Source organism: Malaclemys terrapin, chromosome 11 (assembly GCF_027887155.1).
Source record: "Malaclemys terrapin pileata isolate rMalTer1 chromosome 11, rMalTer1.hap1, whole genome shotgun sequence".
NCBI classification, from domain to species: Eukaryota; Metazoa; Chordata; order Testudines; family Emydidae; genus Malaclemys; species Malaclemys terrapin.
The window spans coordinates 25,553,948-25,581,890 of NC_071515.1; the positions used below are offsets into that span (position 1 = coordinate 25,553,948).

At 43.2% G+C, this 27,943-nt stretch overlaps 2 protein-coding genes across 4 annotated transcripts in view; one reads left to right on the forward strand and one right to left on the reverse strand.

Moving 5' to 3' along the window:
* DNAH7 (dynein axonemal heavy chain 7) overlaps positions 1-14,634 on the forward strand; it is a 238,605-nt gene extending 223,971 nt beyond the window's left edge. Inside the window, exons 57-64 of the mRNA XM_054044665.1 lie at positions 1,071-1,232; positions 4,330-4,515; positions 5,292-5,429; positions 6,971-7,201; positions 9,710-9,862; positions 10,686-10,863; positions 11,994-12,097; positions 12,530-14,634. Of these exons, the coding sequence (XP_053900640.1) occupies positions 1,071-1,232; positions 4,330-4,515; positions 5,292-5,429; positions 6,971-7,201; positions 9,710-9,862; positions 10,686-10,863; positions 11,994-12,097; positions 12,530-12,736 (1,359 nt within the window). The 3' untranslated portion in view covers positions 12,737-14,634. The remainder of the gene's footprint in view (positions 1-1,070; positions 1,233-4,329; positions 4,516-5,291; positions 5,430-6,970; positions 7,202-9,709; positions 9,863-10,685; positions 10,864-11,993; positions 12,098-12,529) is intronic.
* Positions 14,635-14,966: 332 nt separating this feature from the next.
* Positions 14,967-27,943, reverse strand: part of SLC39A10 (solute carrier family 39 member 10) — a 131,189-nt gene continuing 118,212 nt past the window's right edge. For all 3 annotated transcript variants that reach the window (XM_054044659.1, XM_054044662.1, XM_054044661.1), the window contains exons 9-10: positions 21,835-22,025; positions 14,967-16,169 (exon numbers count right to left, since the gene is read on the reverse strand). In XM_054044659.1, coding sequence (XP_053900634.1) covers positions 16,011-16,169; positions 21,835-22,025 — 350 coding nt within the window. In that variant the 3' untranslated portion in view covers positions 14,967-16,010. The remainder of the gene's footprint in view (positions 16,170-21,834; positions 22,026-27,943) is intronic.

Consider the following 27,943-nt stretch of genomic DNA (forward strand, 5'->3'; position numbering starts at 1 on the left):
ACTTATAAAGCAGCTAATGTAAACCCTAGTGGTTATATATGTGATTGCTGGGTTAAAAACTACCATATTAGTCTTCCTGCACTGCAGTGAAGTTGGTTTTGAATAGTGACTTCACTGAAGAGAATTTTATTAATATTTTATTTTTATTTTACTACCAGTTTCACTCTGTCTCAGCAGAGATTTTGTGGTATGCCATTAATAATACAGCTTTCTATTTAAGAAGCCAGAAGCAAGTTATTTCCTGATACAAATCTGCAAGGTTAGGGAATCTTGTTGCAGAATTATTAACTGAGGCCTATGCTGTTTAGAATCATATCGTTAATCTTAAACATAAAAATGTTTCCTTTGTAGGACTCTGGGAGCCAAATGATTTGACATGTTGGTTGATAGGAATCATGAGTGCCTTTTTTAGAATGACTAGTCAGACTGGGAAACCACCTACTGTTTTCATAATTAGGTTTTTCTTTGTGAATGTTTTGGCCTAAAATTGTTTTGCAGTATTTTGCTATAATTAAAAACTGTAGATAATTGCTTTTAACTGAGATTTGTACGCCTTGCTAAGTTTTCTCAATTAAAAAACACAACTTCTTAATTGTAAAGATTTTTTGAAAGCTACGTCAGGACCAAAACCTATCTGGATCATAAAAAAGTAAAATAGAGTAGAACCAATGCTTTTCTAAGACCAGAGCAGCAAATAAGATTGGTGGCCTATATGTGGATTACATATACATTGCTGCTGCTCGTATGTACTGTATAAAAAGTTGTAACTGGATTGCTTCTAGGTTACTTGAAGGATTAAGAGAATTTTTAAAACCATTATTTGTGACAAAGGCATATATATTACAAATTGATGGCTAAATTCTGAAGGTGTGCCTGGGCAAGGTGTGTAATAAAACAGAAATACATGTCACTACTGTGGCAGGTCTATGTTGTGGAGAGACAGCAAAGGGAGATTCTACACCTATGTGTGCTAGAGAGATTCTTTGTGCTGTTATATGGGTTATGGGGAAGTGAAAGTGTTTGTAGCATATTCCATGGATTATATTCTTATTGTCATGTTCTGTTAAAAGGCTGAATTCAAGAAGTTGCTGTATGGCCTCTGTTTCTTCCATGCATTGGTTCAAGAAAGGCGGAAATTTGGGCCACTGGGTTGGAACATTCCTTATGAATTTAATGAGACTGATCTGCGAATTAGTGTGCAGCAGCTGAACATGTTCCTGAACCAATATGAGGTACAGTAATGGATCACAGGAAGGATGTCACCCATTTTGCTCTGTATGGCACTGTAAATGCATGCAGCAATACCTTTCTCATAATTTTTGCTCCTACAGAATTAATGGAAATGATTGCACAAGAAAGTTTACTAGATAGTACTTCATAACAACAAAGTTCTAATTGCGATTATTAAGGTGTCGGTATTTCTGTTATAAGCCTGTATTTTCAGGGATTTGTAAGGCCATCAAAGTTCATACCAGTCCAGAAACTAATTCAGAAGACCTTTTTCAAACCAGATGTTATTCCATGCGAAATGGAACAGGTTTTATGCTGCATATTCAGTTCACTCTTTGGTGCCTTTATCTTGTCCCAGAAGGCCTTAAAGAGATGCTACCAACACAATACTCATATTCGTGTTTGAAAATGTTGTTCCAAATATTATTATAACTAAATGTGGCAGGTTCAGCAGCTAGGGACCTTGATTAGCATTTAGGAATTGGAGTTCTGTTCCTAGCTATGTCACTGACCTGCTGTGTAAATCTGGCAAGTCACTGCCACTCTCTGAGCCTCTTTTTCTTGGCGGGGTGGGGGAATGGGGGGAGGTAGTATTTCATAGGGGCTAGAGCTCTGGACTGGGGCTCAGGAAATCCACTGGCCTGCTGAGTGACCTTGGGCACGTCATTTTCCCCTTGTGTGCATCAGTTTCCACATCTATAAAAGGGGATAATCATACTGACCCTCCTTTGAAAAGTGCTTTAAGAGTAGTGGATGAAACGTTCTGTATAAGATTTAGATATTATTAATCATTATTAATTATTATTATAAAAGAGATTAGATTGGGGGAAAAGCTTTTCTCAGTGTTTTCTGTTGGTTTACATTGCATTAGAGAGCACTTTGTGTTGTAGTCAGTTTCACTGTGGTTTTGTATTGTTAATTTTCTCATTTGCTTCAGTGAGTCTTTCAAACAGGGACAGCAGAGAGAGGGGCATTAAAAAAAATGCAACTGTAAAATCAGAAAAATTGATGGAGGAACTCAACGGCTTGGTGTAATATCTGGAAATATTTTTAAGGTTTTTTTTTTAAAAATTTACTAGATTTCAAATTGTAGTATTCTTGGACTTTTGCGCATTTAGGCTCTGACTCTAGAAGTTGTTTGTCGCTCTCTGAGAAGCTTCTTGTACATATGTCCTCCCCATGAAAAAAATGCTCTTCTGTCGAATCTTAACTTGTTACTATTGTATTTCTAAAACGCCTATACCTAGGCTTATTTCATGGTCTATAAAGGGGCATTTTATGCATGTGTATATATTTAATGAGCTGCAGAAGTTTTTTTTTTTTTTAATCATGGAAACCTAGGGCTGGAAGGGACTGAGAAGTCATCAAGTCCAGCCTCCAGGATCATAGCAGGACCAAGTCTAGACCATCCCTGCCAGATGTTTGTTCAATCTGTGCTTAAAAACCTCCAATGAAAGGGATTCCCCAGTCCCTGTTTGGAAGCCTATTCCAGAACTTAACTACCCTTGTAGGCCTAAATTGCAGAACAGGGACATGGATGTCTGTATTGCAGAAAGGACTTCAGTGTATGACCAATCTGTGAACAGCCAATCGTAAAGGTACAGGAAGACTATTATTCCCTGCCGATAAAGCTGAGCAGATACTATTGCCAGATTTTGGAAAATACTCTTGGGCAGATGAGAAGTGGCAAAGGGGAGCTCTTGATACTGGAAGTGATCCTGGCAGACTATGAAACAAAGAAACTTCTTGTGAGAGGATGGTGTGAAAGTAAACATCATGAAGGTTGAGGGCTACAGACCAATTCTCAGACGCTAACAACAGTAATCTTGCTGTAGAGTTACCATCCTGGATTTCTGTAGTTTCACAGTACTGGTTAGAAATATGAGATCTAATGTTGATCTCCATTCTACATATTTTTTTGAACCAGAAAATACTTGGAATAAAATCCCATTCCGCTGTGCCAGACTGGAACTTGTTTATGGCCCCTATGTATAGAAGGCAGATGTTTTTAAACTTCTATATGGCACTTTGTGTTTAGTTAAATAAAGTTGGCTGTTGTTAAAATTAGCCCAAATGACTATCTCGGTCAGCTTCTACCTTGGCAGTTAAAAAGCAGGTGGCTATAACGGGATGATGGACTTGACTTGTGACACTGTGATGAAAAAAGTATGGATGAATCGCTGAAAAGGTTGAGTTAGTTTGCATAGCTAAAAAGTTTGCAAAAGGCTATGATCACTCTTGCGTATATGTTAGTTTCATATGTATTATAAATGAAACTCTTGAGTTTTCTTATTCCTATAGGAGAATGAAGTTGGGTGACTCAGTGTTTTGATTGCTGAACCTTGAATGAGTCCCAGATACTGACCACAGTGAACATCTATCTGACTAGTTGGCTGTAAATGTTTTGAAGTGAAATGCATTCATTGATTTCAGGTTATTCTCAGTAGGCTTGAGTCTATTTAAATTTCCAACCTCACATAAGACACATTTTGACCAGAAGTGAAAGTGTACAGAAAGCTGTGACTTGAAATAACAATAAGAAATCAAGAAATTCTTTTGCACACATGCCCCCCCCCACAGCTTCTCCCTACCCCCCCCCAGTAATCGTCGATTTAATATCCAAGTGTAAAAGCATAAGGAAGAGAAAAATGTGTACCAAAAAAAAAAAAAAAAACCCTCTGTATCAAACTCTAGCAGGATCAAGTTCCAAATTACTAATAGATGAAGATTTTAATTGCATCACTTGGGCTACTCTTACTATGCGGTACAGAAAGGGGCGATACCAGTGGATACTGGGTGGATACTGACAAAGCCTAGTTATAACAGCTTACGTTACCCAATAATGGTTGGGTATAAAGATAAGTACATAGGCCAAATTCTGCCTTTGAATAATATCAGTTGCATACAGTGGGGAGCAGAATTTGGCCTAGTGGCTGAGAAAGGGGGGATTTTGGTGGAGAAGCCTAAAATATCAACCACAGAATAATATTTAAAGTGAGAATTTTGTATATTTTTCAGATAAATTCCAAAAGCTCAAGTATAGCTGTGCTGACAAATGTTAAGCAGCTATTCAGGCAGACCCTTGGTTTTATGTTTCAGGAGCTGCCATATGATGCCTTACGGTATATGACTGGCGAATGCAATTATGGTGGCAGAGTTACTGATGATTGGGATCGGCGCACGCTCCGTAGCATTTTGAACAAATTCTACAATTCTGAAATTGTTATGGATTTAGAATACAAGTTTGATAACAGTGGTCTTTATTTTGCCCCACCTGAAGGAGACGTAAGTATTTTAAAATAAATGAACTGAACCATAACCCAAAGTGAACACTTAATGCACAGCAGCAGAGGCCACATGGATCGTTAAGGCATGGCAAGCTAGTGCACAGTGAAGTCACACCCCCGCCTCACACATTCTCTTCCCCCCCCCCCCCCCCCCCACACTCTTTGCCGTGAACTAAATGTAGCCAAGCACTTCTTAATATCATAGTTTCCACTTCTGGAAAATACAGTCTGCAATATAACTCAAGGGTGTTGTAGCTAATTGTGATATTTCTAAGGTGCTTATTACTGTGATATCTGAACACTGAATTCATAAGAATTAAAGATACCTTTTTTAAGGTATTTATATGGCTAGTGGGATTTTTTTCTGAGCGTGTTAGGTACCTGATGCTTTTGAAAAATTCCACTAGGTGCTGAAATATCTCAAAAAAGCTGGGCCTTAGTTCAAGTTTGGTGTTTTAGAAGTGTTCGTGTAAACAGGACAGAGAGAAAATCCGGCCACTACCTCAGAGAGAAATTAATTAGAATAAAATTGTGCTCTAAAATTAATACCCATTGCATTTGGTAAATCTGGCACTAGATGATCCATTTGCTTAGGATGACCGGACAGCAAGAAGGAGATACTGCTTGTTTTGTTGTTGTTGTTTTTTTTTTTTAAAACTGTACTGATCACATTAGGGGCCTTTAGGGGTGTTGTCTTTGAGCTGCAACTGGCATAGACTGGAGTGCCTGTTTGATCTCTGATCCTTTTTAACCTCCTGTCAATGATCTTTTAAGTACCAAAGCTACATCGACTACACAAAGACCCTTCCATTGAATCCTTCCCCTGAGATTTTTGGGATGAATGCTAATGCTGATATTACCAAAGATCAGTCAGAAACTCAGATGCTCTTTGATAACATTCTTCTTACTCAGGTATGTAAATGACCTTTATGTCAATTAGTCAGTACATTAAAGATACTGCTTATCTACTGTACACGTTACTTAAGTTTACTGTTCAGCTATACTGTATTTAAAAGTGTTCCAGGAAGTTTCATATCATTTTGCCGTGTCCCCACTGTGATTACAAAACTCACTGTTCTACTGGTGCTTCATTCTGTGGAAGATATTCAGTTAATTCTGTGTAACATCAATTCACAAAATTATGAAACAAGATTATTTCTTTGAAATTCAAAGGATTGAAGGAGAACACTCAGAGCACTAACTGAGCTGAGCATTCCTAACTATTGTTCTTGGTATTGCTAATGTAATGATAAATCACCTAACACTCATTATTAAAGCTGTAGGTTATTTTCATTTTGTTCATATAGGAGGAGATGAGTTACTAATTTGGGCCCCAATCTTTCATAGACTTAAGCATATGCATGGCTTTACGCACAGGACGATAGCTGTTGCTACTTTTGAGGCATCAAAGAGCTACTGAAGTTCTCGTGAAGACACTGTCATTTAATAGGATGTTTTTCAATCTGTCAATAGCCTTTGCTTGCCAGAAGCTGGGATTAAGCGACAGGACTGGCTCACTTGATGATTACCTGTTCTGTTCATTCCCTGGCGTTGGCCACTGTCGGAACACAGGACACTGGGCTCGATGGACCTTTGGTCTGACCCAGTGTGGCTGCTCTTACGTTCATTTGTCATCATCCTAAATTTTATAATGTGTACAGTCTGGGGAGGAATTGAAATGAAAATATTTTTAAAGGGTTCTGTTCTGACTACCCACATGTGTTGTGCTCTGTTCTATGTGAACTGTAGAAATCTGGCATGGCCTCACACTTATACAGTTTCCTTACTTTTAGTGCATATAAAACTCTTCATGTTTACATCAGCAAGTCCCGTGTTTATCCACAAAACATTTGCAGTATGTGCCTTTATCAGCAGTGTAAGGTTCCTTCAGTGCCCTGCCAATGTGTTATATGACAAACTGGAGTGGATCACCCATTGGGTGAGAGGCTCAGTCTGTTCTCATTGAAGTCACTGGGCGTGTTGTCTTGAATGGGAGCAAGATCTGCCTTTTAATCTCCTTGCCCAGTCACTTCTTGACCTCTCTTGGCTTGATCCTTCATGACTATCAACAATGCTGGGTGAGAGATGTGATGTTAGAGTTTGTCATCAGCCAAATTCTAGAGTAATTTCAAACACACCAAAAATACTGAATGAAAACACACTTTGCCACTGCTATAGCAGGAGTAGGTCATCAGAATGGTCATTGCCTAAACGTACGTCGGGTTCCTTCCTTCAAAAGGCTTAGGCCACTCGCTGAAGCTGTCACATATACGACATTTACAATTGGGGGACTCTCCAGTTTGGGCATTGCGCTGCGTGATTGTTTCATCCCAAGACTCTTTTTGGAGCAATAAGAATATTTTTAACAATACTGATTTAATTTTTATTTCTGTGTTTAAATATTTACTGGTCTGTACCAGGAGAGCTCATGTTTAACCTTCGGCTGTTTATAGTCTCGAGCCACAGGCGCTGGTGCAAAATCAACAGATGAAATTGTTAATGAAGTGGCAGGTGACATCCTGAGCAAACTTCCCTCAAACTTCAGCATTGAGGCTGCAATGAGGAGATATCCGACCACCTACACGCAGAGTATGAACACTGTACTTGTCCAAGAGATGGGGCGCTTTAACAAGTTACTGCAGACAATAAGAGACTCCTGTATTAACATCCAGAAAGCAATCAAGGTGCGCTGCAACAAACCTTAAAAAAGCAGATTAGTAGGGGGCTAAAGCCTGTGAACTGTTGAGCCATCAACTTCAGTTGCATTTAATGGCACTCTGCAGAATTGAGCCATTTGTCTGATGTACTATGGCAGTTCCTATAGTATCAGCTATTCAACAATCCAGGTTCCAAATGGCTGTAATACAATTGTCTATATGTCTATATGTACATCGGAAGCGGGAAATACTGTCCTTCATAGGGCAGAGAAGCCATACTTGCCTTCTGCGTTAGCAGGTTATAGCTCCAGGGTAATTTTTTTAATGGTCCTAAGCAACTTAGGACACTAAGTCCTATTTTCAGAAAAGCTGTAGGTGCTTAACTTCCACTTCAGCAAAGTCCACCTAAGATTTAGGTGACGCTGAGATCCTCAGAACCCCTGCTCAGCTGCTGCCTAACCATGGAGGACTATAAAATCCCCAAGTGTTTGAGTTTTCACTGTTACTGTCTCCTAGATGCCTCAGGCTAGGTGGCTAGACACCTATTTCATACTTAAGCCCCACAGGATGTGCAAATGAGACGTTGTCTGGCCTACAGGGCCCAAACCAGTAGGCAGTCTCAGACGCACAACCTCACACAGAATGGAAGGGGAAGGTTCCTTTATAACTTTTAAGCCAGTGGTTTAGGGTACGCAACTGGGATGTGCAAGACCCAGATTGGATTCCCTGTTTGAAGAGATTTGAATTTTGGTTTCTCACCTCTCATGTGAGTGCCCTAATCAAAGTGTCTCTCCTGTTTCAGCGGTTTCATGGTGTATTAATAGTAAAACGTGTGGCGGCAGAGAGAAAGCGAGACGGGTGCTCTAAGTCCAGTCTCACCCGTGAACCCATTCCTGGAGTTAGGTGCCTAAACTGAGGCAGCTGCCCTAACCGCTAAAAGCCAGACCGTGTTTGCAAAAACAAGGGACATCACCCCCCGATTAAAGCATAGTGGTTAGGGTACTCACCTGGGATGTGGGAGATTTGTATGCAAAGCCCTGCTCTACCTGCCTTGGAGCAGGGGCTTGTACTCATCTCTTCCTCCCAGGTGCTTGGGTGGTTGTCTCTGAATCCCTCCTGTGCAATGGCTCACCCACATCACTGCCCTAACCACTACGTACACCTCTACCCTGATATAACACGAATTCGGATATAACATGGTAAAGCAGTGCTCTGGCGGGGTGGGGCTGCGTGCTCCAGTGGCTCAAAGCAAGGGCTTCAGCTTGTGCAAGAGCTCTGAGCAGCTTATCAGCTGTAGATCGGCATCAGCACTTAGGGGCTTTGTGCCCGTCTACGAGCAGAAACATGGGCCTAAGGAACTTTGGGCAGGTAAGTGGTTAGGCAGCAGCCGTTCTGACAATCTCAGTGACACCTTTGACTATCTGGCCCAAAGTTACTTTTGAAAATAGGATTTTAGGTTCCAAAGTCACTTAGATGCTTTTGACCATTTTATCCGTTTCGCCCAGTCACTATGAAGTCACTGCAGACACCCATAGGGAAAGCCAAAGGGTTTGGGAAGAGTGACAGCTTGTCTAAAAACATGGATCAATATTTAGTGAATGTGGCAAGAAAAATTAAAGTGAGCTTTGGATGCAACAGCAATTGGCCTTGTTGCTGAGGAAGACTGAGGCGCCTCACACAAGCTGCTGAGTGCACTGACCTCAACTGAGAGTTGAGAGTGCTCAGCCCTGCCTCAACTTGGGCCCTTAGCCGTAGTAACGTTCAGCTATAGCAGCGTCCCTTTTCAAACCTTCTTTTAGCTAGGCGACCAGTCAGCGGGGCCAGGATAAATGTGTGTCAAATAATGAAAGGCGAGGCGGTGATGCAGCGGGGACTTGGAGTCACATACTACAAGGTCAGGCAGGCACTGAAAGGATGTTAAAGTGAATAAAAAGGAAATTCTTAGTCACACACATAGGTGTGGCACTTTCAGAAAAGGCAGGAACATTGATATTGGTAAGGAGGACATCCAGAATAACGATAGTAAGGCTTGCCAAAACCACTAGAGCTTTGGAAGGGATAGAAACCCTCACATTTCAGGACTGTAGTGGTGGGGAGGAAGAATCTTTCCTTACAGACTTTTTATTCTATGAGGGTATCGTCAGGGCCGGCTCCAGGGTTTTGGCCGCCCCAAGCAGCCAAAAAAAAAAAAAAAGCCGCGATCTGTGGTGGCAATTCAGCGGGAGGTCCTTTGCTCCCAGCGAATACCTGGACGTGCCGCCCCTCTCCAGAGCGGCCGCCCCAAGCACCTGCTTGCCAAGCTGGTGCCTGGAGCCAGCCCTGGGCATCGTGAACCTCTCTCTGAAACCTCTGATACTGGCCCCTGGTCTGATGCAGTATGGCAATTCCTATGTTTTTAAGTTCCCTCGGTCTGGCGTGGCTAAAACTTGGATTATAGCTATTGGAATAAGAGCACAGGTGTTTTTATTACTGTTTTGGGGTGTGGACTGAGCAGACAAGGCAGGGTAACTGTTTCCTTCCCCACATCTGCTTTAGGGACTGGTGGTGATGTCCTCTGAACTAGAAGAAGTGGTAAGCAGCATCTTGAAAGGCAGAATTCCAGGAATGTGGATGAATAAATCTTACCCAAGCCTCAAACCACTTGGCAGCTATGTGAATGACTTTCTTACCAGATTAAAGTTCTTACAGGTGAGCACACACTGATTATGCAACTCTGGCCTGATTTTTCTCTTGGTCTCAGGTGACACCATAAGAGAATGGAAACACACATGTGTTTTGCACAATGAATGTATAAAGAGTTTAGTTTGCATAGGGTTGTGCACAGCAGTGTGCTCATCAGTGCATATAATAAACCACTAAACTTCGTTATGTAGCATACACCTCATTAAGATTGCTGCTGTCTATTAAAACTCCCGCATGACAGATGGGCAATGTTGGTGCTCACTGTGGATTCTCTAAAGGCCTCTTAACTGCCAACTGTTACTGGCACACACAACGGTGCGGTGTTCAGTGAAGTTTAATAAACAGTATTACATTTATTAAAGCATAAGACAAAAATACTGTTGATGGGCCTTTCCATTGAATTTCTGAAGTTGGGTATTAGAGAGTGAGCATTAAAATGATTTCCTAACAGGCCAGATACTGTACTTACAGTAAATTGCTTGGGAATTTGATGGCTGAGGGGAGTAGCCACAAACTATGGAGTCTTTCCCCTCTAGGTTGCTGGTTCACATAAAGTCTGACTAAAATGTTATCAGGTTGCTATGATGATGTGATCTCAGTCAGTTCTAAACTGATGCTCACATTAAAAGCTACTTGAGGAACAGGACTGTCCTTTTTCAGTAGCTACTGGCATTTTGGAGAACATGGTCGATAAAACAGTGTTTTTGTTGGCTGTCTAAAATACCAGTGGCTTCTGCAAAAAGACGATATGTCTTTTAATACTATTCTAAATTATTTTTTGCCTCCTAATGATTTCAAGGTACATTTTTTCTCTCTTTTTCTGCTGTAGCTATGGTATGAAAATGGAACTCCACCAGTCTTTTGGCTTTCAGGATTTTTCTTCACTCAAGCCTTCTTAACTGGTGCCCAGCAGAACTATGCCAGAAAATACACCATTCCAATTGACCTACTAGGGTTTGACTATGAAGTGCTGGAGGACAAGGAATACAAAAATGCTCCTGAAGATGGTAAACAAACAAGCTTTATTAGCCACCTACACTGATGTACATGTAGGAAGTGTTATTCAGGGGTTACAGGTAGATACATTCCTGGCATTAACAGGCATTAAGCACTTAATGCACAGAATCCTGGAAAATATAGGCCACAGTGTGATTCACTAATGTCACTAAAGGAGGCTTGCGCATTAAAGGCATAAAAATGACAACATTCAACAAAATACCTTTTGAATAATCCTAGTAGAACACCACAAATTAAGTATCAACAAGAGCATTCAGACTACCTAGTGTCTGGTCAGTAACCTCCTGAAGCAGGATTGTTCCATACACTGTTATCTGGGGCAGATCCTCAGTGGAGCTATGACAATTACACCAGCTGAGGATCTGGTCAAGTGCTTTACCCAGTATCTACCACTTGCCTTAAGACACTTTTCCACCATCTAACATATTTCAAGTGATATTTAGCCTGAATTTTCCTGTTCTTCATTTCACCCTATTACTTTAGTTCTATGCCCCAGTATTTAGAACATTTCACTAACCCAGCTGTGGGTCACGACCCTGTTTTAAGGGGGTTGCCAGGGCTGGCTTAGACTTGCTGAGGCCCAGGGCTGAAGCTATAGCCCGGGGTGGTGAGGCTTAGGTTACAGGCCCCCTGCCTGCATTGAGTTTTATTTTTGAGTAGCTATTAACTGCCAGCCAACATTAAGAGAGGTGAATACAGTATCGTTACTAAGAAGTACCTACATTAAGTGAACATGAAGAATTGGGGACCGAAAAGACCGTACCCAACTGAAGCGCCAAATTACTTTGCACTACAGCCACAGCCCTTGACCATCCCTCCTTGTAATCAGGGATTATGAGGAAGGAGGCATAAAAGTCAGCCCCATCCCTACTAAGGACTCCAACATAGCAGGGCTACCCCCATCAGAGGACATGGGGGGGTCTCAACTTCTTTTGTACCACCTGAGGGGTACTGGGTCAAAAAACTGGCACATGGATTTCTGTATTATTCAGTTGCACTATAGCCTCATGCATGATCTAAACAGTGTATGATTAGAAAAGCTGATCTAATTTCACACAGACTTCTAGTACATTTGGTTTATGTGCCCAAACATCTTTTTAAAACTTTCTGCTTAATTCAGGGGTCTACATTCGAGGATTGTTCCTGGATGGAGCTCGCTGGGACAGAAAAACTAAGAAGCTAGCAGAATCTTATCCGAAAATCCTCTATGATACAGTACCTGTGGTCAGTATGACAGTCTAGCATGGCAGGCTTAGCTTCGAACAATAATGTTCTAAAAAAAAAAGACATTTTTTCTAAGTAAAAACTTTTGCCATCAGAGCTACCTTAGTCATGGTCTCCACATGGCTGTGTGGTAACCAATGTGAAGTAGCAACTTGTATATATTTTTTTACATATATTGAACTGAAAATATTTTGAGCAGCAGATCAGGCAATTTGTATGCAACAGAGCACTGAGCATCCACAATTCATACTGAAGTCAAGGGGAGGACTTTTTGCAGGGAGGGGAAGGAGCACTCAGCACTTTTCTGGATTATGCACAAGTTACTGGTGAACTATAGTGGGTCTAGGAAGTATTTAGTGAGTTGTGTTCACATTTAAAGTCTTACAGACTTTACCCAGAAAGGTAAAGAGTTTATTCTGTACTTTATCATAGATGTGGTTAAAGCCTTGCAAGAGGTCAGACATTTCACAACGACCAAGTTACGTTGCTCCAGTGTACAAGACAAGTGAGAGAAGAGGAACCCTCTCCACTACCGGACATTCTACCAACTTTGTGATAGCAATGATTCTTCCTTCGGATAAACCAGAACAACACTGGATTGGACGGGGTGTGGCACTATTATGCCAGCTTAATTCCTAAATTTAGCATGGACATTTATAGATGCTTATTTTTGAGATGAATCATTTGTGTAAGATGCATTTCAATTTTTAAATACTACTGTTTAGTGAAATCAAAATTTAAACAAATCCATTACACTTCTGCCTTTCAAGAGATTTAAAAAAATACTAAAATATAAAATAAAGCTGTGTAATAAAAAACTTTATAAAAACCAACCAGTATGTTTGCTCCTTGAATAATTTTATTTTCTGAAGCTCCTTATAAATAAGGAACATACATAAAATGAACACAACACTGCTGACAATGAACCAAACAGCATTTGATCATTCCCAGCTTTATAAAAATTATTTAAATGATTTAGTTATAACAAAAAAAGATTTATAGCTCAGCAAGTATCTTGTAGGACCATAATCACATTTTTAAACTATAAACCATAATGGAAAAAATTCACACTGCATCTAGCTACTATAGTATTTTCTAAGCATAATCACTGCTGATTGAGTGCAATGTGATCTACATCAAAATTCATATGGGATGTCACACAGTGACAGCATTGTAATATACAAGTAACATTTATGCCCTCCAACGAATACATGTTAAATGAGACTGTATTCAAGCAGAATGGAATGTTGAAGCCAAGTATACTGAAATTCAGATTGTCTGTAACTTGACATAAAACTACATTGAATTGGTTTGAAATTAACACTGGTGGAAACCTACAGAAGAAGCCACAGCTGTTATATTGCTCTTCACAATCACAATAAATAGTAGCAAACAAGGAAACAAATTCCATTCTTAGTGGAAAATGCAACACCTAATGTTTTAATATGACCCTGTTTTTCCAAGTGGGAAAAAGGTCTTCTAGAAAGTTAGTACCTCAGTACCATTTTCAAACATGAATTGGGCACTTAGCCCCCTCGATACCTTTGAGGATCTGGGCCTAACTCCCATTGATTTCAATAGGAGTTAGGCACCTGAGTATCTTTGAGTATCTGGACCTCCGTCTCATTGAAATTCAGTGGCACTTATGCTCCTAAGGCCTGGTCTTCACCTAAAACTTAGCTCGACCTAGCTACTTTGGGTCAGGGGTGTGAAATAAAAGATGTAGTTAGACTGAACTAAGCACTGGTATAGACGCTGCTAGATTGACCGAAGAATTCTGCTGGTGACCTAACCACTGCCTCTTGATTTACTAGTGAAAGAAAAACCATCGCTGTAGCAAGCGTCTACAGAACAGCAGTGCAGCTGTGCCACTGTAGTGTAGACATATCTTTATACTCCTAAGTCGTTTAGTTGCTTTTGAAAATTTTACCTAGCATTTGTTACAAAAATCCACTCTAAACATTAAATGAGATGATGTCTGTGCTAATTAGGGTCTGATCTAGACTTTTTATGTGCAAAATTCTAACTGACTTCAGTGTGTTTTGTGCACCAAGGACTGCAGAATTGGACCCTTGACTTTGATTGCTTCACTTTTATAGAATGGACACTTAATACTGTATATGCAAGTTTCTTGATACTCGCAGGAGCCAACTTATCCTTTTAAAATGTACAGACTGTTCCTGGGGGGAAGGAAGTGGCCAAGAAAAAGGAACAACTATATTGCTAAACTGAAGGGTTAAAAGTAAAGAGGAACAGGAATTAATTTTAAACCAGAATGACGATACTGACTGGCTCGTTAAGATGTTAAACCAGTGCAGTTTTAGCAGGACACTGATGCTAAGCAGACTGAAACAAAACTTGACAGTGTGCAGCAAAATACAGCTTACCTGGCATACATAAAAACGAAAACTAGAACAGCAAGTTAAAAAAAGACCACCACCATGCTTAGGATTGGTCCTAGATTATCAAATCAGACTGCAGAATTCACAGGGCTTGTACATCGCACAAATTCACAATTTTAATAGGACAGGGGGGGGGAGAAAAGAAACTAATTCACATCTGGCAATACAAGCATCTCGGCAGTAAGCAAAGATAAACTGATTCCAGCAGGTTAAGGATTTTGATGGTTCACCCTATCCTCCCAACTCACACGTACCGGTAATTTAATGACAGCTGCATTTATATACCCTAGATACCTAAGATATAACAATTAAAAATTATTAACTCCTTTATGCTGGAAGTGGGACTCTTCTAGCACACAGTCTATTGCCTGCAATGGCTGGTGCTATAAACTCTGATGCCAAGGTATGGAAGTAATACATTCAGACCTGATATTACAGCATTATAAATGACCCACCAGTACTACATATACAGGGCATTATTTTTATAATCTTTGTATCTGGGTTCAGTACATTGGATTTCAGAAGATATTACTGTAAAAAGGAGAAAAAATTTGAATCCCAAAATAAATTGAACTGTTAAAACTGAGAAATTCCATTATGGATCCTTTGTTAGAGGTGCGTTTGCACAAACTCACAGCCACAATTCATCAGTAGTTTAGGTTGTAAGTGGCACCCAATGTTTAGTTTCTCAAGCAAAGACTCAGGAATAGCCCATTAACCTTCTGACATCAGGGACTTCCCCAAGTTAATACTAACGCTACTTCATTTTCCTACCAATAGCAAGGAGCTAACATCAAATAAATCTTAATCAGGAAAACTGATTCTCAATGGAATATAGCTCTTCGCAGGCGATTACACAGACCTGTGCATATTGCAACAGTCTGCCTCCTTAAACACGAACTTTAGAATGATGAAATGCAGTTTAATGTGTACCAAGGTGTTTTAAACAGATTTTTTTTTTTAAGTTCAAAAAAAGCACAGTTTTTCCAGTCAGGTGCTAAGTGTAGCATTTAATTGTCTTAGGGTAACATCCACCATTGTGCAGAGGGCTAGCATGAGGTATACGTGGCATGTAAGCCTTATGTGGGAATTACACAGCACATAGACTTTGTGCAGGCCCATTGCAGAGGAATGGATTTCACCTTTAATGTTTTGTGGATTGTGTTTAACTGTAATGTGAAAAGACATTTCCTGAACAGACTAGGTCTTTCGCTGCCTGCTGATTTGTAAACAGTTGCACAATGCTTCATGTGCAGCACACACAACGTTGTCTTTTCATATGCAACATTTCCTACTTAAGTTCTGTCACTTGAATTTGGAAGGTGCAGTATGTGCACCATGTCTTATTTTAGTTAGCAAGCAGCAAAAGTTAATCTATGTGGAAACAAATAGACTGTACTTGTGTAGTAGTGCAAGCCACTGCCTTTTCTCTGAGCAATGTGCATACAGTACAACAGTGCAGACTCAAAGCCATACAGTAACATCGTAACCACAGCAATTTCTGGAAATGGTCAAAACTGGATGTCAAACACAATTTTATCTTCATACAGTGCAATCACCAGCATGATAGCAAATCCAAGGAGCAAGCCTAAATTCTGGAGAATGAATTGCCCCACTGGACAATATCCATGTTCTTCATTATCACCATCTCCATGAAGCATTTCTGGAAGCTGAAAAAGGAAACATTTTACAATAGTTTACAAATATTGTGATGGAAGTGAAATAACTGTCTAGTTCACAACAAGATACTTAGTAATAGCAATACCGAGATTCAGTTAGAAAAATTATCAACTACCGTGCAGCTGGAGTAGCAGCATGCTTAGAGGTAGTCAATAAAACACCACCTGATCTTGACCTTATAAAACCATTGTCACCAACCCATTATATACTTTTCAAAAAGAAACTAGTAGGCTACAGCAGTGGTCTCCAAAGTGGGGTGCGCAAGAGGATCCTTGGGGGTGCACGGCAGGAGGAGCGCTTCTTTTTTTCTTTGGGTGTGAATTGCTTTGGCAAAAATGGTAGAGCCGGGGCGGCAGGGGGTGCTCAAATTTTTTTTACTGATAGGGGTGCGCAATCAAAAAAGTTTGGAGACGACTGGGCTACAGCAACCTCCTTTGGGTATTCAAATGCAGTTTTTTGGCCACTGTGTTGCTTGCTTATTTTGAATGTAAGCTCCTCAGGGCATGTCTACCCAAACTCTTACTATGTGGCAAGCTAGGACGTACGTGCAGCGTGCCGCACACTGAGTGTCCGTATAGACGTGCTGATGTGCACTAAATTTTCCCTAGTGTGCATTAATGTATTGTGGTTTGAAACACCCCAGCTTGCTGCACCCTGGGTAGACATATCCTTAGGATAGGAAACACGCCTACTTCCTTTGAGCTTTGTTCTTTTGAGTTAAAAGTTAAATAATTCTATTCAAGAAAACACACACTCACTCTGAGGTAAACACCTCTATCACAAGGGAAGTGTAAAAATGCTTTGTATATTGCTCCAGTAATTAAACTGCTATAAATACATTCTTGATATTATACTGATTGAGCTAATTCTGCCATTTTTTGCCATACTGCATGTTTATTGGTAGGAAAGATAAGTTTTTCCCTTACAAGTTCTCAGAAAATCCCATAATCTAATTTTATTAGTGCATCCAAAGCTCTGTTACTCAAGCTTAACAGACATGTATGACTAATTACTATTTTATAATACATATATTTATCAATACCTCTAAAGTATAAAAGTAATAGGAAACAACATGTAATTGTGTCAATTCAAGAGAAATTCCACATAAGCAATTACAAAAAAGGGGATTTTCTTGACATGCCTCATTAGAGATAAAGGCCAAACAGTACTGAACGCCTGTAGCTAAAAGAATCATGAACTTAACATTGGAAGCTCGGAAATTAAAAGGGACACTTTCTAGTACAACCACCATGTGTATAAACAACAGAAATATTTTTTAAAAAATGCTATTTCAAATCCCTACACAAGAAGAGCATGAGGAAAAATAAATGTAATTCTTTCCTTCATCCAAGGAACTCCTAACCTCAAGAAGAGACTTCATACATAATGCAGGAGAAAAATACAATAAAGGAATTGTCTTCTAACTAGAAGACTTAAGTAATCCACAGAGAAATCAAGTCTGCTGATCCAGAATTCCGATTTATAAATTCTGTATGATGACAGGCATCGCTTTTCTGTGTATTGGTTATTCTTAATACCTGAATACACCGCAAGTATCAGGAAAGAATGTGACAAGTTGTCAAGCCTGTGGCCTCTAACAGGACATGCATATTGCCCACCCGTCTTAATCAACTGTCTGCTAGTAGCAGACTGCACAAGGCATCTGGTCACTTTAAAAAGCATCAAGACCTTAAATTTCTTTAAAAAAAAAACAAAAAAAAAACACTTTATGGACCAATATGTTTATTAATTAGTTCTGAAGTAGGCTAGGCGGGTCGCCGCTCCAGGCCAATGGGGGCTGCGGGAAGGGCGGCAGCACACCCCTCGGCCCACACCGCTTCCCGCAGCCCCCATTGGCCTGGAGCAGCAAACCGGGGCCAGTGGGAGACGCGATCGGCCGAACCTGGGGACTCGGCAGGTAAACAAACCGGCCCGGCCCGCCAGGGGCTTTCCCTGAACAAGTGGTAGACCGGCTTTGAGAACCACTGTTCTAGAGTATGTCTACGCTGCAGCTGGTGCGCAAGATGTCAACCTTGTTGGGATATGTAAGGGTTAAGTAAAGACCTGGGAAACCACTGGTGTGCTGACATGGTATTAGGGAGTAGAAGCACGGGCCGTTTCTATGTTTGATAAATAAAATGCCATCCTTTTCCCTTCCCTTCTGTTTGCTAGGGATAGATAAGCATTGCAGCTGCATAAGGAATGTGGTTGTCTAAAGAATACCCTCCCTTCTTTTTCCAGCTACATAAACGAGCTTGGGGTCATGGCCCCTTCCTCCCTTTCCTGTGAACTGCTGATTAAGGGAACTTGTGGCTGCAATTACTACAAAGAAATTTATTTTTAAGGCTAAAAGGTCTGTAGAATATGCTTAATGCTATAAATAGAGGCGGGGATAATTATATCGAGTATATGGGGATTCATATTACTAAATATGAATAAATGTGGGGGGAGGGATAGCTCAGTGGTTTGAGCATTGGCCTGCTAAACCCAGGGTTGTGAGTTCAATCCTTGAGGGGGCCACTTAGGGATCTGGGGCAAAATCAGTACTTGGTCCTGCTAATGAAGGCAGAGGGCTGGACTCGATGACCTTTCAAGGTCCCTTCCAGTTCTAGGAGATAGGATATCTCCATTATTATTATTATTATTATTATAAGGGTTTTGGGGGTGTTGTAGTAAATGTGGGTATTTACATATTAACTTAGATAAAAGTGTGTGATGTGTAACTCGGGGCTTACTTGACAACTGGGTCGAGGGGAACAAATACTGCAATAAAGAAGCCCGTTTACTTAATCTGCATCTGGGTCCTCCTGCTTCTTCTTTTCATCTTTAATAAAACGGTGTGATTTTTCACACACTACTTCTACCAGACTGTTTTGGCCATTCTTCTGAGTAGATCCTGGCATGTCTTGCAATCTAGATGTGATGGAGCAGATAGCACTACAGCCTCATCAGGGGAAGATGAAGAAGTGGCAGCTGGAGCAAGTTCGGAAGGGTGGTGATGTTTCTCAGTGGTCTGAAGTTGTGGTGGTGGAGCAGGAAACTCCTGAGGTTATTGACTGGGTTGAACTCTCAGACTCTACAAGGGAGTCCACTCTTACCCTGGAGTGGATAGAGGAGATGGGTCTTCTAAAGTGAAGAGGGCCCTAGGAGCTTAGCAGGACCAGGAATGAGGGCCACAGGCATGTTGTCTACAAAACGTGTGTGCGTATATACACAACAGGTAAAACACCAGGCCTTATAATGTCTGTGCCTGTTTTGATTGTACATGCACCCTTGGACTCCCCGTCAGAGAAGAGACTCTCCCTGCTCTTGTTTGAGACTGATGAAGAGAATGTATAGTCCTGCTGCAGAAGTGGAGCAGACCTAGTAGGAGTCCCTAAGCTTTGTTTAGGGACCTCCCTTATCAGTGCTGTACATACAATCTGTGCCAATAGCCTGACAGAGCTTGGTATTCTAACTGCTGAAGGTAGTAAAGGACACTCAGGAAATTCAGACACCATCAAATCCCTCAGTACCACGAAGCTCAGTGTTGATGACGGCCAGTACTGATGAAAATAAATTAGAAATCTTCAGGGCTGGAGTAGACAGCGTCAATGACAATGATACTGGTGAAGCTGGTGAAGCTGATACAGAAAGCACTGTTGTTGAACTCCTTACAAACAATACTGCAGCATCGGTGCAGGTGAATGTGATGGGCTGTTTTTACGTCAGTACCGACATATGGGTACTAGGGTGCCATGGGAAACCATATTCAAGCCTTGAGCAACCCTTAAGACAAGGCTAAGCTAGGCTCTCTCTGCCCTTTTTTCTTAGAAAGTCCTATTCAGTGATCTATTTGGAAGAGCAATGATGAGGCCCCACCCACTCTCAGACAAGGATTTGGGAACAGAAACCTCTGTGGACAAAGGCCTAGTCTTCACTTACCGGCTGGTCCGGCGGCACGCCATCGATGTTCTGGGATCGATTTATCGCGTCTGGTTAAGACGCGATAAATCGATCCCGGAAGTGCTCACAGTCGGCACCGGTACTCCAGCTCGCCGAGAGGAGTACGCGGCATCGACGGGGGGAGACTTCCTGCCGCGTCTGGACCGCGGTAAGTTCGGACTAAGGTACTTCGAATTCAGCTACGTTATTAACGTAGCTGAATTTGCGTACCTTAGTCCGATTTGGGGACTTAGTGGGGACCAGGCCTAAGATGAAGTGGCTGGAGCCTGGGAACTAGTAGTGACCAGGGCACTCTTGGAAGAAGACTGCTCAGATCCGAGTCTGTCTTGTGTACTGGACCAGAAGCAGGTCTTAGATCTATCCAGAGAAACAGTTTACGTCAGCGTCTCTGACTCTGAGTTTGTTTTGAAAATGAACATCAAATAGAACATTTGGCTAGTGAAGTGCCCTCACCTAAACAAAACGAACATTCTGAGTGACCAGCATTAAAAGATATATATATAGCCATCTTGCATAAGGGCCAATACTTAAAACAGGGGGATTTCTGTTCGACCATAGAGGATAAAGACCGGGTACCAGGTAACAAAGACAAAAAAATAAAAAGACAGAGACTAAAAAGGACGCTTAACCAAAAATACAGAACCATCAAAATACGATACTACAGTCACTAACTATTCTGCTGCTCTAGAGTAAAGGACACTAATAGCAGTTCCATTTTTCAGCCATGTGCAATAATAAAGATCTGAGGGATGGTTGTCCTTGCTCCACCCTTTTGTGCTCTTGGAGGAGGGGTGCGAGGGCACTTAGGGTGCCTGCATGGGCTAAAAGACTCCACACCAAGAGTGGAACACACATCAATCATCACTGAAGTTAAGATTTTGTCATGATTATTTTAAGTAAAAGTCAGGGACAGGTCGTAATAATATTAAAAAAAAATTAACGGAAGCCGGTGGCCTGTCTCTGACTTTTACTAAAAATGGAAGGGGGGAGAGGGAGACATGACAGGGGATGACTGAAGCCCGAGGGGTGCATGTGAGAGAATGACCCTGCTGCGTGGGGGGAGGAAGGGGAAAGAGCACCCGCTGCCCGTGCGGCTGACAGCTCCGGCCCCACTGGAGGTCCACGGAATCTCTGACTTCCGTGACATAAGCTTAGCCTTAATCATCACTTGAAGAAGCAACGTTTCTTAAATTTGACATTTGTCAAGAATTAACCTGCTAGCTATCAAAGCAGCATATTTACCAACAACCTTTTCTAAACATCCAAACGGATCTGTTTGGGACCAAATATATGCAGTTTTAGGATTGACCTCCACTTAAAATCAATCATGGACTGCCTTAGAGTATCCAAACATATCCTCACCCAGCAGCAAAAATCAAAAGATAGGCTAGAAGGATGACTTTGTCACTGGGAGAGCAGCAAGTGGCATTAAACAAGTTTTTATATCTTAACATGCAACCCTGAGAGTGAAGGGATTTGGTCAGATGAAAACCCAAACAGGTGGGACACTGCAAAACACTGGAGGTTTTCCCCATGAATTTACTATACTATATTTTTTAAGAGATAGCAAGGTATGAATGGCTGTCTAGATATTTGCCTGTAGGTTTGCTTTATTTTGTGCAATACAAAAAAATAAGTTACACTGTCGGGTTATTTAAAGTCACAGATTTCATACATGCAGAATAAGGTAATGCGAAACGATAATCTTACCATATCTACCAATGCGACATAAAGGAACATGCCCGCGGTGACTGCAAAGATCCATAAAGTGATGTTATTGGCATATTGTCCAACAGCTGTGCCTATCAGCATCCCTACGTAAGCCATCATAGCAGACAGGAGGTTGTACACAATGGCTTGCTTTACTGTCATACCTGCTTTAAGCAGCACGGCAAAATCACCTGAAATTGAAATAGAATAATGAAAGTTTTTAACTGTCATGATCCCACAAGAGACTAAATAGATGCATCTGCCCTCAGTTATATTATCTAATCTATCTAAGGAATTACTAAAGTGCCTATCGCTGTGGCAAACATACTGGAGGCTTTTTTTTAAGGGGAAAAGGGGCAACAGTGTATGACTACATAGCCTACAACACATATCACTTCCTTGATTAAAATTTAGTTTCAAAGGCAATCATGACTCATACTAGCTGATGAGGGGCATTAACAGAGCTCTGAAAGGATCCCAATCCAGCCCTCCCAACTACAGTGCAGTTATGGTTAATCAGATCTGTATGTACAAAAAGAGAGTTCAGAGAGTGGGGTAATGGCTTTTTAATGAAAAATGCAGGTTCATTCTTGACCAGTCCCTCAGATCTTATTAGCGTTCTTCTCATCTTGACAGATTCTACTTTGCATGTGCATAAGAATGATAAACAGGCATTAGTGCCAGAAGGGAGCTACAGCATATGAAGTTGGAAGCACTGGGGAAGGGAAGAGAATGACTGTCAAACAGATTTTCAGAAGAAAGCAAGATTACACAAATCCACACTGATTTATACATTACTGGCTTGAGATATGTTACATTAACCTTGTATCCTATTGTGATGTCAGTATTAAAGTATTTGGTACACTATGATTATTTCCAACACTAATATAGGTGTAGAGAGATGAGAGTTTGTACCTCCTTTTGTTGGTTTATTTTAAAGCTAGTTTTAGTAGAAATCACCTGTGTCCAAAGATGCAGGACAATAGAATTTCCAGTGCAGTGGACTTGACCCAAGTTCTATTTCAACAGTTCTGTTTCTGTCAAACATATTATTTGTGAATTCTGGGGTGAAAAGTGACACTGATGCACCCCATGAGAACAGAAGACTTCATGTCCGATGTAATGCAATATTTGGGATTACTCACAGTGATCTAAAACTGAACGTAAGTAGCAAGCATCTCCCACTGACAATTTAATCAGAGTTGACAGTCAGATAAAAAAAAAAAAAAATGGTTACCTACCTCCCGTAACTGTTGTTCTTCAGGATGTGTTACTCATGTCCATTCTATTCTAGGTGTGCACACACCCATGTGTGCGGTTGCTAGAGATTTTTGCATTAGTAGGATCCGTAGGGTCAGCAATGGCACCCCCTTGAGTGCCGCATTCATGCGCCGGTATATCAGGTGCTGCCAACCCTACGCCCTCATTTTCTTCTTGCCAGCAACTCCAAAAGAGGGGCAGGAAGAACAACAGTTAGGAGAGGTAGGTAACCGTTGTTTCTTCTTCAAGTACTTGCTCATGTCGATTCCATTCTAGGTGACTCACAAGCAGTGTCCATGGAGGTGGGCTCGGAGTTCATGGTCTTGCAGCATTGCCCTGCCAAAGCCAGCATTGTCCTGGGCCTGCTGGGTCAGTGCATAATGGGACTTAAACGTGTGGACCCATGACTAGGTAGCAGCTCTACAGATCTCTTGGATCGGCACCTGAACCAAGAAGGCTGCTGCTTGCGCTCTAGTCGGGTGCACTTTGACTATCGCCGGTGGAGGCACATTCGCCAGCTCGTAGCAATAACGGATACAGGCCGTGATCCAGGATGAAATCCTTTGAGCGGACACTGGGCGACCTTTCATCCTGTCTGCCACTGTAACGAACAGCTGCGTTGATTTACAGAACAGCCGTGTCCTGTTGATATAGAAGGCCAGTGCCCTCCGGGCGTCCAGGGCATGTAACCTGTGCTCCTCTTCAGATTTATGAGGCTTTGGAAAGACGAGTAAGAAAATGTGCTGGCTGGTATCAATCTGGGAAACTACCTTGGGCAGGAACGCCAGATGCAGCCGTAACTGGATCTTATCTTTGTAGAACACCGTGTAGGGTGGTTCTGACGTAAATGCCCTGATCTCAGATGCTTTGCGGGTGGATATAACCACCACCAGGAACACAACCTTCCAGGAGAGGAGAGATTCGAAGGGAGCCCCATGAGTCTCCACAGCATGAGAGTCAAATCCCAGGGAGGGACAGGATCCCGGATGTGAGGATAAAGACGCTCCAGACCTTTCAAGAACCGGGCCATCATGTCATGAGCAACGACCGACCTGCCTTGGAACAGAGGGTGAAAAGCCTCAAGAGCAGCTAGGTGGACCCTAAGCGACGACAGGGAGAAGTTCTCAACTTTAAGGTGCAGAAGATAATCCAGGATCACTGGCAGCAAGTCCTATGTGGCCCGGACGTGTTGATGCGAAGCCCAGCACGTGAATCTTTTCCACTTTGCATGGTAAGTCGCTCTGGTTGAAGACTTTCTGCTACCCAGCAAAACCTGTTGCATCCGGATCGAGCATTCCCGCTCTTCCGCGTTCAGCCACGCAGCAGCCATGCTGTCAAGTGCAACGCCTCCAGGTTCAGGAGACTGCTGTGGCCCTGGGACAGCAGGTCCAGCCAGAGAGGGAGTCACAGCTGCGCGGCTACCGAAAGGTCCAGCAGAGTGCCGAATCAGTGCCGGCAAGACCATTCAGGGGCTATCAGGATAATCTTTGCCTTGTCCTGTTTAATCTTCACGAGGATTCTCTGGATCAATGACACCGGTCGGAAGATATACATCAGGGCTCCTGACCATGGAAGCAGGAAAGCATCTGACAGGGAACCCCCATCCATCCCCCGGAGCAAACAGAATACGTGGCATTTCCTGTTCTGGTGGGATGTGAACAAGTCCACCTGGGGAGTCTCCTACTTTCGGAAGATCATACTGGCCACCTTCAGATGGAGCAACCACTCATGGTGAGATGAGAAGGTCCTGCTGAGGCGATCTGTTACCACAGCGTTTCTCAAACTGGGTTCTGTGGACCCCGGGGGGTCGCCGAGAGTATTCCAGGGGGTCCGCGGGCCTCGCTGATCAACTCCCTCCTTCCCCCCAGCACTAAAAATCCAGTGGTGCAGCGGGACTAAGGCAGGCTCCCTGCATGCCTTGGCTCCGCGCCGCTCCCAGAAGCGGCTGGCATGTACCTGTGCGCCAACTCTTCAGCTCCCATTGGCTGGGGGCCTTGCTTGTGGGCAGGGACAGCGCGCGGAGACCCCCTGCTCCCCCGCCTAGGAGCTGCTGCCAGAGGGATGTGCCGGTCGCTTGCAGGAGCCACCAGAGAAAAGCGCCGCCCGGCCAGAGCCTGCACCTCTCACTCCCTCCTGCACCCCAACCTCCTGCCCCAGCCCAGACCCTGCACCCCTCACACCCTCCCAAGGAGATGGGGCAGGGGTGGAGTGGGGGCAGGGCCTGGGGCTGAGCAGGGAGGCTGGGGTAGGGGGTCCCTGAAAATTTTTAAATCAAAATGAGGGTCCTTGGGTTGCTGAAGTTTGAGAACCGCTATGCTAGGACATTCTTGGTCCTGGACAGATGCGCTGCTACCAGATGAATGGCATGTTGCACACAGAAGTCCCAAAGGCTGAGAGCTTCTTGACAAAGGGCTGACTATCTGGCTCCATCGTGCTTGTTATGCAATACATCTTGGCGATACTGTCCGTGAGGACCTGCATCACCTTGCCCCTCAGGTGGGGCAAGAACTGCCCGTAGCTCCCTGAAATTGATGCAATGGCCAGATCGTGCCACAGCCAGCAGCCTTGAGTGCTGAGCTCACCCAGCTTGGCTCCCCATCCCAGGTCCAAAGCATCAGAGACCAGGTTCCGCAACAGGGCTGGGGCCATAAAGGGAACACCCTCCAACGCTGACCGAGGGGTCAACCAACACTCCACGGACGACAGGATGTGATCTGGCACCCTGACTACCTGGTCTAGATCGTGTCTGTTGGGGGTGTAAATGGACAGCAGCCACGCTTGCAAAGGCTGGAGCTGGGCATGCATGATTGACCACATATGTATAGGCTGCCACATATCTTCCTGCCTGCGGTTGCTAGGCTCTGAGCCATTGTGAGCGGGTGGTTCTTCACATGGGAGATTAGGTCTGACATGGCCTGAAAAAGCATTTCTGGAAGGAAGGCTCTGGCTCGCGTGGAGTCGAGAACCGCCCCAATGAACTCTATGCACTGGTCTGGCCTTAAGGTGGGGTTTTTTCTCGTTTATCAACAGACCCAGGTCGCAGCAGGTGGAACGCACCAGATCGAGCTTCTCTGCACTTGTTCCGGAGACCTGCCCTTGATGAGCCAATTATTGAGATCTGGGATGACCTGGACCCCTCTGACGGCCACTGGTGGCATACATTTTGTGAAGACCCTTGGAGCCGATGAGAGGCCAATGGGGAATGCCATAAATTGGAAATGGCATTTGCCCACTAAAAAATGGAGGAAATGTCTGTGACCTTGGAATATGGAGATATGGAAATAGGCATCTTTCAAGTCGAGGGCACCATACCAGTCTTCCGGATCCAGGGAGGGGATGATGGAGACCATGCGAAATTTCAACTTTTTGAGAGACTTGCTGAGGTGTGGCAGGTCCCAAATGGGTCTGAGGCAGTCTTTTGCTTTTAGGATTAGGAAATAATGAGAGTAGAATCCTTTCCCTGTCGTGTCCCGAAGGACCTCCTCCACCACCCCCACGTGCAGGAGCTTCTCGACCTCTTGGATGAGGAGTTGCTCATGAGAAGTGTCCCTGAAGATGGATGGGAAGGAGGGAGGGATGGAAAGAGGAGTGGCCGAAAACGGCAGGGTGCAACCTTGAGACACTATGTCCAGCACCCAACAGTCTGAGGTGACTCGGGACCAGGCCGAGCGGAAGGGACAAAGATAGTTGAGGAAAGAGCAGGGTGGATCATGGGAGGTGATTGGGGCATCGCTCTCGACCGCACCTTCAAAATGAGTGCTTCTGACCCCTGGGGTGTTTTGCTGGGCTGGGCTGCGCAGGTGAGCTGGAGGAAGGGCAATAGTGGCTGAAACTAATGCCTCTGTCCCTTCTCCTTGCAGACCCTCTGCCAAGGCCTGGGTGGCAGCCGGAAGAGCTTTCTCGCAGGCTGCAGTATCCGTGACCAGCGAGTGAAGGGTGGCCCTGGTATCCTGTAGTCCATGAAGCATCACATCCGTCTGGTCCAAAAAGAGACCATTCCCATTCCCCCCTGCATGGAGGCCTGCATTTCTTGGGAGAGTCCGGTGCTGCCAGGAGCTGCACCTCATTACCACCGCCGACGCAACCACCCTGGCTGCCAAGTCCGCTGCGTCCCATGCCATCTGGAGGGAGCACCTGGCAGCCACAGTGCCCTCCTCTGCCAGGGTGCCACATTCTTGGGCCAAACCCTGCGGGAGGGACTCCTTGAACTTATGGATGGAGTCCCATAAGTTACAATTGTTTCAGCCCAAGAGGGCTTGATGGTTTGCCACATGGAACTGAAAACTGGCCGTTGAATACATTTTTCTTCCAAACAGGTCCTGCAATCATTTGGCCTCTTTATTTTTGGGGGTCGAGCTGATATGCCCGTTTGTCTCTTTCATTGGCCACAGAAACCACCAGCGATCCTGGGGGAGGGTTGGTGTAAAGGTATTCAACCCCTTTGGCTGGGACAAAGTATTTCTTTTCGGCCTGTTTTGAGGTGGGAGGGATAGAGGACGGAGTTTGCCAGAGGGCCTTGGTAATTTTAAGGACGCCATTGTGAAAGTTAGTGTGACATCATAAAAGCTTTGAATACAGCTGGGTGGAACCCTTAAGGTATAGCTGTAAGTTTTCAGCATTTCAGTTTATAGAAAATGGTTCTTCAGCTAAGAGAACAGTTCTCACCTAGATTTTACTTAGAGCATCCAAAATTCCAACTTGCATTTGCCCCCTCTAAATTAGGTCTCATTTCTTCCAAAATGCCTTAAACCTAATCATCACCAATTTATCATCTGGCTGCAATCTGAAACTGAATGACAATGCTGATGTGACCCAACCAAAGAGAGTGACAGATGCTATACAATTTTGC